The following is a 15,692-nucleotide window of genomic DNA, read 5'->3' as shown; positions in this document are numbered from 1 at the left end:
CGTGCTTCCCCCCACCCTGTGCATGCCCCCTCCAGCCCCAGGGGGAGCTGGGACCCCGGCAGCCTTGGGGCCATGCATCCCCTCCACCCCTTGCCTGCAGGTGTGGGGCCCAGCAGGGGGCAGGTACTGGGGGCAGGGGCCAGCTGTGCCTGGGCGCATGCCATTGAAAACTCCTGGTGTGAGGGGCTCAGCAACCTGCCGCTCCCCCCCCCCATGTCCCCCCTCCCAGCAGGGATGCAGCTGACCCTGGATATGGGGCTGGAGGGGATCTACACTGCACCCGCACCAGGCTTCATCCCCATTGGCCCCAGTGGGCACCAGCAGGGTGCTGGGGGGGGCAGGAACAGCCCTTGCCCCTGGCCGAGGCAAGGTGCCAGCTCCAGCCTGCATGGCGCATGGGACAGCTACCAGCCATGTCCTGTGGTGGCTGCACTGGGAAGGGCTGCAGACTGGGGTCCCGGTGAGAAACAAACCCCCTGAGCAAGGGCCCTGGTGCCTAGGCTGACCCCCCACGAGGCAGGGCAGGGGGCAGGGATTGGGCCCACAGAAGTGGTCTGGCCTTGAAGTTGGCCGTGGGGTGTGGATGGGGCACTGGCGGGGCATGCCGGCTCCGGGGCAAGGACCTGTTCCCAGAAGCCCTGGGAGAGCGCCACGTTCCAGCAGTAATTGTGGCTCCCCTGCTGCCAAATTTCTGGATCCGCGGGAGCCCCTGTGGACTGGCTGACATGGTCCTGGACATGGGATGTGGCTGCATGTGTTATTGGCCCGGCACGCACTGCCAGCCATCACTCCTGATCACACACACGTGCTGGGGGCAGCCTGTGGACAGGCCCTGCAGGGCTCATCCAGAAGGTTGAGCACCGCTGCTCTGGACTGTGTGTGAAGTGTGCTGAGCTGTCTTGGAGAGCTAGCTCAGCATTTCAGTGCCTAGCTGTCTGTGATGGTCTGGTGCTGACAGAGGAATCATGGAAAGCAAAATGCCAGTAGCGTGGCACTGAGCTGCTCACCCCAGGCGCAAAACCCCAGAAAAGCCTAGGGATCTTTGAAACAGGAGGTTCTTCCCCCAGACTTGAATGCCTCTTCACAAGCTAGGGAGCAGGGGAGGCCCAAGGTCCTCTGAGCCAGATCTGTACTGCGGTGGCCGGGAGCCTGCATGGCATTGACTCTATCAGCGTGTGGCTGGGGTTAGGCCATGAAGTGTCTTGCTGCTGTCACTGCTGCCAGTGTTACCAAGGGCCACTTGCAGAAAGACTCATCTCAGCGTTGTGTTGCCTGTTGTCGGTCTCGGGATAGAGTTCAGCATCTCTGCTTGCCCCTCTCCTTTCTGCCGGCAGATTGTACACTGCCAAGGCTGACATATGAAGTCCTCCTGCCTTGGGAGAACCAAAGACAACTCACTGCAGTCATCACAGAGATCTGGTTTTAAGTCTTTAAGTTCGCCCCATTTTGTGTGTTAGTCAAGGGGGCTGGAAGGGAGAGGCCAGAAAGGCACCCTGCTAGAGTTAGGAGTAGGGTGGCAGGACTCAGCAAGGGAGGCTGCAGGACAGGAGTGGTGGATGTCAGTAGAGCTGGATGGGGGTGGTTTCTTTGTTCTGTAGATTTCTCCCTCCCTCCTCCCTGCTTTGTCTGGGACCTGTGATCAGCAGGGATCTGGGTTTCCCTTCACCACAGAAAAACGCAGTAAAGCTTGGATTTTCTCCTTTTAAGGAAAAAAGCCCAGGTTTTCTCCTTTAAAGGAGAAAAACGCAGGAAATGCCAGGTTTTCCCTTGCAGGCTGGCAGAGTTCCAGCATGCAAGAAGCTGGGGGGAGCGGGAGCAGGGCAGTCAGGCAGGGGGCACCATGCACGTGTGCACACCTACACGTGCACATGGCTGCCAGGCAGCCTGGAGAGCAGCTCCCACAGGTAAGTCGGGGCAGGGGGAGTAATTGAGGCCCCCATAGCGAAGGAGAGAGTTGGGCTGGGGCTGCTGCCCAGCCGGATAGTGCATGGGGCTTGGGGCCTGGGGCAATGCATAGCCTCAAAGCCCGGGCAGGAAGTGGGACAGAGCCACGGGCGGCTCATCCAGTGGAGTGGGCTGGTTCCCCGCCACTGTGCACGTTCTCAGGGGGAGCATGGGGAGCATATGCCCCCCAGATTTGCGTGCAGGGTGGAGGTGGGCCACCTGCTGCAAGCTCAGGCTCAGGCTCCCTGCCCAGCAGGTGGGACCCGGTGCGGCAGGGAAGAGCAGGTCAGGGAAGTTCGGTACTGCCACTGCGAGCCCTGTGCTGCCATGGCGAGGTGCCCCCTACCCACCCGGGGGTGGTGGTGCGGAGTTGTGCCCCCTGCTGCTGCCAGGTGGGCAGGGGGCACCTCTCTATGGCAGTGGAGGGCTCACAGTCTCCCTGCCCTGCTCTGTCCTGTTGCCCCAGGTCCCAGTGGGGAGTGAGGGGCACCAGTAGGGGTGGGGGAGTGAGGGGCACTGGCAGGGCCGGGGGGAGTGAGGAGCCTGGACTTGTATTGGTAAGTAGCTGGGGCAGGGGTAGCTGTGATTTTTCCATGATAAAAAACCCAAAATCAAACACCAAAATTTATAGGTATTTAGAATTTATTTTATTGTAATGACTGAAAAACTGGCAGGGTTCCAAATTGCTTTAAAATTGTAAATATATCAGTAAAACTTTGTGTTCAGCTGATACCTGTGTATAGTGGTGTGTCATTTTAATCATGGATTTAGGGTTTTTTAATTAGAGAATTTGCAAAGTGTGGTTTTATCAGAGAATTTGCAATTTTTAAACAGAGAAAACCAGGATCCCTGTTAATCAGGGTGGAGTTGGGCTAGGGGAAGGGGTATTCTAAATCTGTCAGCCAGGGCCTAAATTGTGATGTGCCAGAAGCCGAAGGGGGAGGACAGGGAAGTGGGAAGGGAGGGCTATGTCCCACCCAGGTTCTGGGATAGCATGTTTGAGAGTGACCCTCCTGTGTTAGGGGGAACAGTAGCCGAGTTTGTGATCCAGATTTCCTGGCTGTTCTGCAGGCCTGAGACTATGAAAGCTCCTTTCATCCCTGGCAAGAGCGAGTGTGCTGCCTGCTTGTTGCATAGTGCTACCTGTAACACTAGCTCCCTGTTCGAGTGACGCTGGAGGAGGGAGGAACTTGACGCACAGAACCAGCTCATGGGGCCACAAAGCAATTAGCCGTGGAGGGGGAGAGAGCGCCATTGTCCAGCTGCTGTGGGCCTGGGATAGCAGAGCTGTTTCTTTTCCACAGTGGCTCAAATGGGGCCAGGGAGGCCTCAGCAGATGCTGTCCCAGTCACCAAACCATGAGTCCTCTCACCTATTCTGGCCATCTGTACAGGCTCCCCCAGCTCCAGGAAAGGCAAATGCCTCCAGCTCTCTCCCTGACACCCCTTGTATCCTCAGTACAGCTGCCTTGCCAACCCCAAAACCCCCGTTTCCCTCCTCCCCCCATCTATAGAGCACTGCCCCCCACTTGCTGCTGATAAATCTAGTTTAAATGTGACTTCTTGAAGCAGGGAGTGGGGGAACCATACCAGCCGCCTTGCTTCCCCCAACATACCAGGGTCACTATGGTTGCTGAGCACTTGGCTTTTGGGGGGAGGGGTACAAATACATCAAATGTGTGTGGGGAGGAGGTTGGGGGATGCAGCTTTCAGCGCAGAAGTCCACGTGGGATTAACATACAAGGACGCCCTGTGTCCCCCCTGTGGCAGGAAGCCCTAGTGGTTTAGAGGGGTGGTGCTGAGTCAACAATGCCACAGATAACACGGTGAAAGCCAGGCACGGACAGAAATGTTCCCAGGCCCCTTTTACCCTCAAACACCAGGCCAGTTGAACCCTGCACCCACTCTGATGCCAAGACCTTGTTCTTGCTGGGCCTGGTGGCACATGAGAATGGGGCAGTGAAACTGGCCCTGGAGCAAAACAGCAGCTTCTGCTTGTCTCTGGGTTGGGCATTTCTGAAGTTTTAGTCATGTGAGAGAGAGAGAGAGATGTGTGTGCATGTTCTCTCTGGGCAAGGGCTCTGGGTGGTGGGGAATCTGCCCAACAGGGACACGCCCCCAGGTCCTGACAGGCATGGGACATGGTTGATGATGCAGGGAGGGGGAAGAGTGGTGGGATGTTGAAGGCACATTTGTTTCCTATCTTAATACTCTGTTTCTGGTTTCAGGTTGCCAGGGGTTAGATCAGGGCTGGCCAAGAACAGTGTGAAGGAGAACTGCAGATGTGATAGCTGGAGGCACACTCTGGGTGGTATCCTCAAGGGCATTAATTCATTTTTGGAGCCCTCCTTGTGCGGGTCACTTGGGACATTCAGAACAAGTGAGTCCCTGGCCGCCAGATACAGAACCCAGGCAGGCAGCCTGACTCCCAGTGCCCTGCTTCAATGCTATGGGCTGATCAGAGCCCCTTCCCCCTGCCATGAGAGAGGGTGCTGCCCGACAGCACTGTGTGTACAGAGAGTTATTGTGGGGCAACAGCATCCTTTGCCCTTGCTGACCCACAGCCATCATTTGCTCCCCACTCTTCTACCTTTAGTGAATTGCTGTCCCTGGAGGTGAGTAGAAGCTGACGGGGACTCTAGGCCTTTCCTGAGGAGAGAAGTCCTGCTAGTGCTTCTGGGTGCCTGCTGTGCTAGCAGGAGCAGCTCTCTGGCTAATCTAAGGGTGTGTTAATCCCTGGTGCTCCAGAGGAAAGTGGTGATAAGAGCCCCACCACTGTTGAAGGTGTCTGGCTAGAAGGGTGAGCCCATGTGATTTCCACTTGGCTCTCGGGAGCATCCTTGCATGTTCTCAGGGGCACGTCCTGTTCCTACCCAGCAAGGTCAACCCCCATCTTGCCACCCCCCTGCCATTCTCTTCCGTGCCTGGCAGCGTTTCAGCCTGTCCAGCGCGCTCTACCCGCCTGTCACCTGTGGCGCAGGAGGTGTGAAGGGAACTACCCGTTGTTTTGCAGGAAGGTCGCTCTGGTCCGGATGCTGAAATATGAGCTGCAGGGCAAGAGCTGCTGTTCCTATTTTATAGCTTTTCCCCTCCCCCTGAGTAAAGATTTTGGCTGGCAATTAAGCATGTCCCAGTAAGATTTCCAAGGAGAGACAGCAGTTGGAGCTGTGTCCTGTGTAAAACTATCATCAGCACCAGGGTCTGACACCCCCTGGGACACCCAGAGCACCTGGGAAATTAGGGCTGCAAACACCCTGGGTTACAGGCCAGAGCTGATAACTTTGTCAAGGGTAGTTGTTTCTCCTCTGCCCCTGATCCTGCAGGTGCTTTACAAGCCACCTGAACTGGAACTGCTGCGGTCACCTCTGGGCAGGATGCCACCACGGCTGTTTGACTGCTACCAGAAGAGAAAGGGAGGAGGCTTCTGTTGTCTGGTGGAGAGTGAGGAGGCTCACTGAGATTGTCTAACATGGCACCTGGCCAGGGCACTCCCCATACTTAGTGCAGTTTCCTGTCCTGTCCCCTCCTGACTCACCCTAGCCAGTTGATCTGAAAGCCCCAATCATGGAGATGCACCTGAGCAGTTCAGAGAGGGGTGGAGCAGTTCTCAGCTCCCAACCAGGCAATGGGCTGCCTATGCCACCCTGAAAGGACCTTAGTTCTGTGAGTGATTGGAAAGGGCTTTGCTGCTGTGCCTGAGGGCTCCATCCTACTTGGGGAGCGAGGGCTGGAGTCCCTTGTGCTGCCGGTATGCTGTGGCACGTTTCTATCGCTGCTGCCCAGGCCAGGGTAGCACCACCTCCTGCCCCCACCCCAGGGCTCACTCTCTGGATTTCCTTCTCTCGGTAGGTTGTACCTGGCTGTCATGCTAGCTGCTCTTCCACCCATGGCTGCCAGTGAAGCAGTACCAGCTGCCCTGCAGGACACATGGGGGGACTTCTGGCTGTTCCGTTTCTTCATCAATGCTGCTGGCTATGCAAGCATCCTGGTGCCGGGGTACCTGCTCATCCAGTACTTCAAGCGAAAGAATTACCTGGAGACAGGTAAGAGGGGATAACGCACTTCAGTTCTACTCCTGTTTTCTGGCCTTGTTTGGCCTGGACATGCCTCTGTCAATGCACCTTGGTCCTGACCCACAGGTCTAGGTCCCTCTACACCTAGGCTAATAAGGGACTGTTCAGAGACAGCCAAACTCATCTAGATCATCTCAGCTGCCTTATCTCAACCACGACAGCTATGGCTGTTTCCTGTTAGATAGCCTGGAATCCATCAGAGGCAGCCCAGGGCAGCATGGGTAATGGGTTTATCCTTCAGACCTGCAAGCATGTGGGCTCTTCTGGCTCAGCTCCTCTCAACTCAGATTAGGGTGTTTGGTTGGGCAGGACTTTGGTTGAGGTGCCTCAGACTGCCACAGATCCTGTTATGAAACTCCAGGTGGGGTAGTACAGGGGCTGACACTTGTAGATACTCCGAAGTCAGGGCAGAGTGGCATCTTATAGCCTAAGTGATTTAGCAAGGCATAACCTGGAGTGAGTGAGGTGTGCCGGTGCTCCTGCTGGGACCACAGCCTGAGGTTCCTGGCTGGAGGATCTTGCCCCTCCACTCTGGGTCAGACTGATCACCATATTTGGGGTCAGGAAGGAATTTTATCCCATGGTCAGATTGGTGAGTGTTTTTGCCTTCCTCTGGTGCAGGGGGGCATGGCCCTCACCCTGGGATTACTTGAGCAAATATTGACAACCTTTTGTAGAAGTAGATGGGGGTGTTATGTCTGTTTTGTGTCGGGGTTGACCGTAGTCTTACGTAGAGTTTAGATTATAGATTTTATAGGATGGTTTGGATCAGGATGATCCTGCCTCAGGCAGGGGTTGGATTAGATGACCTCTGGAGGTCCCTTCCAGCCTGGCTTCTCTGTGATTCTAAGCTTTCATAAGCAGTAGCTAACTTGTATTTAAATTACCGCTGTGTATTTAGAGCCTCTGCTGCCTGCAGGTCTATTCATACCATCTGATGAATCAAGCTGCTGTTTACGAAAGCTTATGTGTTGGCTACAGATGTCCAACTCGGGATCCTTAAAATTCTGGTTTATTAGGCGGATTGAAACACTGTAATGAGTTAAATCATAAACCTTGGGGCTGGTCCTTACACACACACACACACACACACACACACACACACTCTACAAGAGTCAGGTATACCTATCCCACAGGCGCTGGAGTCTGTCGTTGAAGCTTTTTTCAGCGTGGTGTTATCTTCCAGAAGGGGGTCGCCAGCTGGTCCTTCTGGCTGGACAGGTCGGGTGCTGGTCAAGTTGGGGGTCACTTTTCACTGCTTTTTATCTGTCCTTGGCAGACTTTGGTGACTCCCCAGTTTTCAGGTTTGCCCAATCCAGGGGTCGTTGGCCCTCATGGGCCTTCCCCCCCTCGGTGGCTACTGGATGGCATCTGTCAGCCCCAGGGGTCGTCCGCATGTAGTTTAGAGATTTCCCGGTTATTACATTGTCTTCTATTGAGTTCTTCCGTTGGTTGATCTGCAGTTTCCCAGGTGTTAATAGCTGTCTGCTACTGTGTTACACATTCAATCACTGATTCACTCCCTCTTTCAGGGGCCAGCCTGATACAGGGAAGGGCAGTTTGATTCCTGCCCTTGTTAACATTGTTACAATGTATAATTTACTTATGAAACTAAACACATTTAGTTGAAAGGTGAGGAGTATAAAATATAAGCTACAAAAGTAATGCCATGGCACAAATAGATAAAAATACCAAAATACAAGGGGAGATACAAAATGCACGCCTACAAATTTCAAAACACAATTCCTTATCTTAAAGTGAAAGAAAGAGGAAGGAAGAAAAGGTAGAAGAGGAAAAACATATCCAAGGAGGGGAGAGCAACTGCAGGCAAGAGGAAAAGGGGCTTTCTGCTACATATGCTTCTCTGAATTAATTAGTCTCTGAGGTGCTACTCTGCCCTACTTTCTGACTGACTTCAGGCTAACACAGCTATGCTTCTGTCAGGTAGACGCTGTTAACAGCTGTCCGACTTTCTTCTATCCAGTGTTAATTGTGGCTTGTGCCCCCCTGGCCCTAACCAGGCTAACACTATCTCTGGTTCTCTTGCTCCTCCAGGCCGTGGCATTTGCTTTCCTGTCATTAAGTCATGTGTCTTCGGTAGCGAGGCCAAGTCTGCACACCAAGATGACATCCCTTTAGCTGCCCGAAGTGAGCCCATGGAGTCCTCAACAGCCCGACAAGTCTTCAAGCTGCTCTTCTGTGCTGTTGGCCTCCAGGTAGAGACTGAGCATGTTTGTAGCCACTTTCTGTGTGTTGTGGGGGTGGGGAGAGCAAGAGGATAGAGGGATAGAGAACAGGACCTGATATGCAGGCAGCTGGTTTGTAGCCTCCAGAGAGAAGGCATCTCAATGTCTGGGACTCTAATTGATTTGGGCTGTGCCTGGTTGCATTGTATGCTGGGACATGCAGACTGTAAAGGCAGCAGCAATCCACTCATTTTTCATGTGCTCTCAGCTGGTAACCTTCTGATCCTTTGCATTACAATAAGCCAGCATCTGCTGGGCTGGAAACTTGTCCAGTTGGTGCCCTCTGTGGATCCAGATGGATGAATTCCTGCAGGGCACAATTGATGTTTAAAGTAGTGGCTGCTCTGGTCTGCACTGGGTATTGGGGCAGCCTGCCTTTTGACTTGCTGTTCTCACAAGCACTGAGAGTCCCGACTGCCCCAAGGGCAGGAATGTGTTGAAGCAGAGGCTCTCCCCTTAGGGAGATTTAATTTGGTAATAGAAAAATCCCTCCAGTGTTGGAATCTAGCTGCAGTGAGGAGGACACATTGGGCCCCACAGCTTTGAGCTACAGCTACACTGTAAGTGCATGAAAGGCAGGCCAGAGTGAGGGAAGGTTGGTTTTTGGAAATGAAGGCATTGGACTGGGCCTCAGGAGAGTGCAGTTTGTTTCCTGGGTCTGACACTGCCTTGCTGTGTCACCTCGATCAGGTCGCTGAATGTCTGTAACTCAGGCCCTGTCCTGTGGGAGGTGGAGACACGTGGATGTCTCCATCAGTGTCTGAGGAGCTCGGGTACCGTGGCAGCGGGGCTGTGTAAGTACTTGTGCAGATGAGCCTGCCCTGATGGCAGGTCTCTCTGTGCTGGGTTAGAACAGAGTTGTCACTGATGGGAGAAAGGGCTTAGGGAATGACTATGAAAAATTGTTTATACAATGCAGGGGCCGCAGTGTTGAATGCCAGGAACCCCTAGAGCAGAGTTTCTCCTGGCAGCAGGTTCCAGGCCGTGTCCTTGTCATATTCTCTGTTCCAGTTTTTCTGGTTCAACAGACAGAGTAATACCTAACTACGTGTCTTGTAAAGAGCATTCAATCTGAGCAGGGTTGATGGGGCTGCAGGAATGTGTGCTTTGCTGTTTCCTTTTCTTTCTGTTTGAGTTTGTGGCTGACACCTAGAGCCAGATGTTTTTTTGTGAGGTATTAACTGTAAGGGGAGCTTGGGGGCTGCCCAGATCTGTGTGTGATGAAGTGCCACACACTGTGCCCTCTGTGTGTAACTGGTGGGAGCGGTGGTGCTGTGGGAGTGAGGAGGGAGCCAGCTGGGCTGGCCATTTCTCAGAGTCTGTAGTCTAGTGCTGGTGCTGGTGGGGATTGTCCCGTGGTTCCAGGCTACTGTGTGTCCCTGTCCTCTGCTGGTTGGAAGTGGGGAGGCATTTGGGCAGGTCTGTACCTTCCTGAGCATGAGGCTGCCAGCTACCCCTGCTCCTCCTCACTTTTCTGCTTCTCCTCCCCTCTACAGGTCTCCTACCTGACATGGGGTGTTCTCCAGGAGCGTGTCATGACCCGGACGTATGGGACCACGGAGACGGAGCCAGGTGAGAAGTTTAAGGACTCGCAGTTCCTGGTCTTTATGAACCGGATCCTGGCCTTCACTGTGGCTGGCCTGTACTGTGCCCTGACCAAGCAGCCACGCCACGGCGCCCCCATGTTCAAGTACTCCTTTGCCTCGCTCTCCAACATCCTCAGCAGCTGGTGCCAGTACGAAGCCCTCAAGTACATCAGCTTCCCCACCCAGGTGCTGGCCAAGGCCTCCAAGGTGATCCCAGTCATGCTCATGGGCAAGCTGGTATCACGCAAGAGCTACGAGTACTGGGAGTACCTCACAGCTGCGCTCATCTCGGTGGGGGTCAGCATGTTCCTTCTCTCCAGCGCCCCCAATAAGCATCTCTCCACTGTCACAACCTTCTCGGGCCTGGTCCTGCTGGCTGGCTACATTGTGTTTGACAGCTTCACCTCCAACTGGCAGGATGCTCTCTTCACCTACAAGATGTCCCCCGTGCAGATGATGTTCGGGGTGAATGTCTTCTCCTGCCTCTTCACCATGGGCTCGCTCCTGGAACAGGGTGCCTTGGTGGAGTCGGCCCGCTTCATGGCCCGTCACTCGGAGTTCACAGTCCACGCTGTGCTGCTCTCAGTCTGCTCTGCCTGTGGCCAGCTCTTCATCTTCTACACCATCAGCCAGTTTGGGGCGGCCGTCTTCACCATCATCATGACCCTGCGCCAGGCCTTTGCTATCCTCCTCTCCTGCCTCATCTACGGCCATGCTGTCACTGTGGTGGGCGGTCTGGGTGTGGCCGTTGTCTTTGTGGCTCTCTTCCTGCGGGTCTATGCCCGCAGCCGCATGAAGAAGCGCAGCAAGAAGCTGCCCCCTGGCGATGCACCCATACAGAAGGTCTAGGGGCTGCGGTGCAGACCATGCTCTTGCCCCCCTCCTCCCCTCCCCCGTGCCATCTCCAATGCACTCACTTTATTTGTCTCCTCTTCAGGAACCTACGGAGAGGCAGGGCAGGGAGTTGGTGACTCTCTTTTTCCTTCCAGCAGCTTTTCCTTGAGAAGGAGCTGGAGTGGGCCCAGCAGCAACAAGATGCACTTACAGCTGCTGTGGCATCTTTCTCCGTTTGCCTTAAATAGGTCTGAGAATTTCAGCCCCTGCCCCACCCCCAGAGATACCCCCACCCCAGCCAAGGGAGTGGGAGCTGTCTGATCTCAGTCCAAACTTCCCCCACCCAGAGGGCAGGAGTGTGTAACTCCCACCCTGGCTTCGCCTGTCTGTTACTTATGTCTTCTCTGGAAGTTTATTTATGAGTGTGAGAGCTTTGCCTCCCAGCCTCATCTTGCCTCCACCTACACTCCTCATTTATTTTGCCTCTACAGAGCCAGCTACAAGGGAATGGCAAGAAAACACTAATTTTTCTTGAAGAGTACCTACAGTTGTGAGGGAAGCTCCAGTCCCAATATGAGACACTGCAGGGGTGAGAGTGCTGGCTGGGGGGAAGCTCCCACCAACCCCCAGCAGGTGGGAAGTGGGCAGGCTCATCCAATGGCTGGTGCTACGTGAAACAGTTGCCCCTTCCTTTCTCATTTGGCTTATCAGGTCATTTTGCCTCTTCCGTATTTTCCACCCTGCCCACCCAACCTCGAGGTAGAGAAGTCTGCAGGCTCCATGCCCTTCCAGAAAGTCATTATGGTCTTTTGTACTGCTTTTCATTGCCATCTACTCTCATAGTCTCAAACTATGACTCCCAAAATCCCCTGGGTCCCCCTTTCAGGTGTTCTTTCTGTGGCTTTTGGCATTTGTCATTGTCTCCTAAAGTTCAGAGAAGCACAAATGCCCTCCTTGTATTCTCCTCTTCCCGTTTGCAGGAGGTGCCAGTGCCAGCCCTTCCGGGGGCCTGGCTATGTACACAGTGCACCAGGGCCTGGAAGACAGGACAGAGGCTCACATGTGGTTTCCTTTTTTTTTCCCCTTTGCCTGACCAGTGGTTGCAGCTCTCCCACTGGGATGCAGGGAGCTTGAAGCCTAGCCCTGCCTCAGGGAGGGCTGGGGTTTTACCCTTTTATTGCTGAAGTGACCTGACCCATGATGCAAAAGGGAAATGGTTTTGGTACTTTTGAAATGCAACTTTTTTCTCTTTTTATTAAATTAAAAATCTGCTGCAAACTGTGCCCTCCTGGGGGCAAACACTGGTCTGAATGCATGCGGTGGAAAAGGGCAGTCTCTCCTGTGACCTTGATCTAGGGACTTCAGTCTGGTTTTAGCTGAGCCTCACAAATGCTAATGCTATTTCTACCCCTGAATCTATTGGATTGGTCTGGTTCCTGGGAAGTGCAGTTTAGTCATCTTCCTCCATAGGTGCAGCCCTGCACATGGCCTCTGCTAGCTCTGCCCTTGGCAAGTGGAGTAGGGCTGCTCTAAACCCACTGCCTCCCTGGCATGCTGAGCCTCCTCCACTGTTGCAACAAGGCTGAAGAGGCTTGAGTCTGTCATGGTGTTCTCATGCAAAGCACCCAGCTGGAGGGCTGACTGCATGAGTGGAGATACCTCCCTGCAGCTGGGCCAGGGACCAGCTAACTCACAGAACCAGAAGGCTGGGATGTGCAGAGACAAGAGTTGCTTTGCACCTAGGCTGTCATATTGGGATGCCTTTTTTGTAAGTGCTCTGTTGCATGGTGGTCACCAGCACTCAGGAAGAAGCTAGCAGAGAGGAAAAGTGGGCAATGAGTAGCTGCAGTATAAAGTGACACTTCCACATAATGACAGACTGAATGGGGCAGGCCTGCTTGCTCTGCAGAGAAGATAGGACATAAGTGATCTGGAGAAGGTAGCCTTTGGTTTTCCCCAGTGCCAGGGGCCGGGCAATCAAACTGAAAGGTGGCAAGTCCCACATCTATCAAAGGAAGTATTTTTTTCCCCAGGATGCACTCTTGGCCTGGGGGACTGCTGCTCTAAGACTAGCCAGGCCAAGGTTGTGGGAGGATTTAAAAGGGAATGGGTACTTATGGATAATGCAATCCTTCAGATTTACCATGGTCCTTTAAGAACAAAAGGTTTATAAGCCCTCCTGTATCAGAGCATGTCATCCTACTGCTGGGGGAAAAGGGGTGAGAAGAAATCTACTCCTCCCCCCCCAAACATATTCAGCGGAGGCCATAGTCACAAACTGAATAGTTTTGTACCTTCTGGCATCATACGGTCCCACTGAACAGTGTTTCTTCAGGGGCTTCACCTGGAAGGAGCTGGGTGATGGCAGGCCACTGAGTTGGTGCTAGGCTTGCTGGATAGGAGCAGCTGGGCTGGGTAGGGTGTGTGGGCAGGTTATGGGAGGTGTAGAGATGTGCTAGAGCAGAAAGGTTTAGCTGGAGCTGGAGAAGAACAAGCTGGATCTGAAAGACAAGGTGCTAGAGAGACCCTGAAGAGGGAAACAGATCTGTGGGAGGGGGAAGCTTTTTCACTGGAGCATCAGAAGTGGATTTCAAACTGCAGGCTTGGAAGAGGGACAGTTTTTCATTTGCATTCTCTGTGTGTGTGACGTTTAAGTTAGTACCAGTTTGGGAGTTCCCTATTTTCTGCCTGGTCTTTCAGGGAGAAAAAAAAAAAAAAAAAAGCTTTTAACTGAAGAAGAGAGGACTGGAAAATCTCGCTACATGTTTTATAACTGCTTTTCTAATCAGACTTAAAGAGAAAAAAAAAAAAGAGAGAGAACATGGAGGCTGTCTCAGCCCCCACAACCTCTCTACCCCTGACTGCTGAGAGCAATGCCACCTCTTGAATGCAACCTGCAGTGACTCAGCTTTAATTCAGATGTGTAGTCGGTGGAGAACTGCAAATCCCAGCATGCAGTGCACACTACAAGGACTTAGAGAAGAAGAAAGGTTGGCTGGGTTGCCTTGCATGCTGGGAGCTAAAGCCTCTGTCCCTTTGTATTGAGTGGAGGTTGACTGCAGTTGGCTCTGCCTGGTGCTGGCCTGCAGTCAGCACAGCACTCTCCAGCTGTCCTCAGTGGGCTGCTCGGGTGGAGAATGACACTGCAGCATTATCCAGAGGTGTGGACAGGTCTGCCTGCTGAAGGTGCCCCAGCATGTGTGCAACTGCACTGCAGGTTGAAAATACAGGGAAGGAGAATACCTTGCAAAGCTACTGTCCTGCATAAAATGACTACCTGCAGTACCCACCCTCATCCCAAGTCCCTCAGGGTGACCAACTGTGCCAAGCAGCTGGAAGCTGGGCACTGCCTCACCACTCGAAGCTCAAGGAGCAGAAAGGGAGGCCTAAGCTAGGTGGTATCCTGCAAGCTCCCACACACACCATGGCACTGGAGAGGCACAGAAGCAGGTTGAAGCAGAACCTGCCTACAACACCCCTGAAGCTGAGATCCCAGGACACCCTATGGCAGGGGTAAGCAACCCTCAGCATAGGTAGAAGAATCATAGAAGTAGGATCGGAAGGGACCTTGTAGATCTTCAAGTCCGACCCCCTGCCTGGGCAGGAGGGAAACGGGGCTCAAGTGACCCCAGCCAGGTAGGCATTGAGCTGCTTTCTTGAAGCCCAGCTACAACACCCCTGAAGCTGAGATCCCAGGACACCCTATGGCAGGGGTAAGCAACCCTCAGCATAGGTAGAAGAATCATAGAAGTAGGATCGGAAGGGACCTTGTAGATCTTCAAGTCCGACCCCCTGCCTGGGCAGGAGGGAAACGGGGCTCAAGTGACCCCAGCCAGGTAGGCATTGAGCTGCTTTCTTGAAGCCCAGGAAGGTAGGAGCCAGCACCACTTCCCTTGGAAGTTTGTTCCAGATCCTAGCCGCCCTGTGAAGTAGTTCCTACAGATGTCTAGTCTAAACCTACTCTCCAACAACTTGTGGCCGTTATTCCTTGTTATCCCGGGGGGCGCTAGGGGAAACAAGGTCTCCCCCAAACCCTTCTGGTCCCCCCTAGTGAGTTTATAGATGGTCACAAGGTCCCCCCTCAGCCTTCTCTTGTGAAGGCTGAACAGGTTCAGGTCCTGTAGCCTGTCATTGTAGGGTCTGCCCTGCTGTCCCCAGATCATGCGTGTGGGCCCTCCTCTGGACCCTCAATGTTGTCCACATCCCTCTAAGTGGGGTGACCAGAACTGGACACAGTACTCCAGCTGCGGCCTGACCAGTGTCACGTACAGGGGGAGGATCACCTCGTTGGCCCTACTTGAGATGCACCTGTGGATGCACAATAGGGTCCGGTTAGCCCTGCCGACCGTGACCTAGCATTGTCGGCCCATGTTCATCTTGGAGTCAATAATGACTCCAAGATCCCTTTCTGCCTCCATGCTCTCAAGAAGGGAGTTTCCCATCTTATAAGTGTGCTGCTGGTTACTACTGCCCAAGTGCAGCACCCTGCACTTGTCAGTATTGAAATGCATCCTGTTTTTGTTAGCCCACCCTTGCAACCTATCCAGGTCTTGTTGCAGTCTTTCCCTCCCTGCTAGCGTGCCCACCTCACCCCAAATTTTGGTATCAGCAAATTTGAACAGGTTGCTTTTCACCCCATCGTCCAAATCGCTGATAAAGAAATTGGACAGTACCTGAGCATGGCACGTGAAGGCATTTTGCTTGGCACATGCACCTTGGGGCAGACAGCAGAGGAGGGCTCAGGCTGTGCTGCCACAAGGATTGGGCTCCTCATGGCTCCCCAACCATTGGACCCTGGCACACCAACTTCTTGCAAGTGGAGCTTGTGGGTATTTTTGACACTGCCCAAAAACATTACTGACCCCTGTCCTTGGGGGTCTTGGACAGGGCGGAGTTGCCTGCTGCCCTTGTCTCTTACAGGGCACATGTCCCTGCACTTTACTGCAAGGTCATATACCTACCCTCCCCCTGCCAGCCACTACCCCAGCCCCACCCCACCCCCACAGCTTC

The 15,692-nt window shown here is 53.7% G+C and overlaps 1 protein-coding gene across 3 annotated transcripts; it reads left to right on the top strand.

Moving 5' to 3' along the window:
- Positions 1-398: 398 nt before the first annotated feature.
- On the top strand, positions 399-14,332 carry SLC35B2 (solute carrier family 35 member B2). Of its 3 annotated transcripts, none has more exons than XM_025197840.1 (4): positions 399-460; positions 5,793-5,986; positions 8,072-8,232; positions 9,759-14,332. In XM_025197840.1, the coding sequence occupies exons 1-4, from the start codon at positions 414-416 to the stop codon at positions 10,695-10,697; spliced, it is 1,341 nt and encodes a 446-aa protein (XP_025053625.1). In that variant the 5' UTR covers positions 399-413; the 3' UTR covers positions 10,698-14,332. The 3 variants fall into 3 exon arrangements, with proteins under 3 accessions (XP_025053625.1, XP_006018633.1, XP_025053626.1); XM_006018571.2 differs by lacking the exon at positions 399-460 and adding an exon at positions 4,208-4,323; XM_025197841.1 differs by lacking the exons at positions 399-460; positions 5,793-5,986 and adding an exon at positions 7,756-7,960.
- Positions 14,333-15,692: the final 1,360 nt, after the last annotated feature.

Source organism: Alligator sinensis, unplaced genomic scaffold, assembly GCF_000455745.1.
Source record: "Alligator sinensis unplaced genomic scaffold, ASM45574v1 scaffold198_1, whole genome shotgun sequence".
NCBI lineage: Eukaryota > Metazoa > Chordata > Crocodylia > Alligatoridae > Alligator > Alligator sinensis.
Note: the sequence above shows the minus strand (reverse complement) of the source record. Positions and strands in the feature narration are given on the sequence as shown.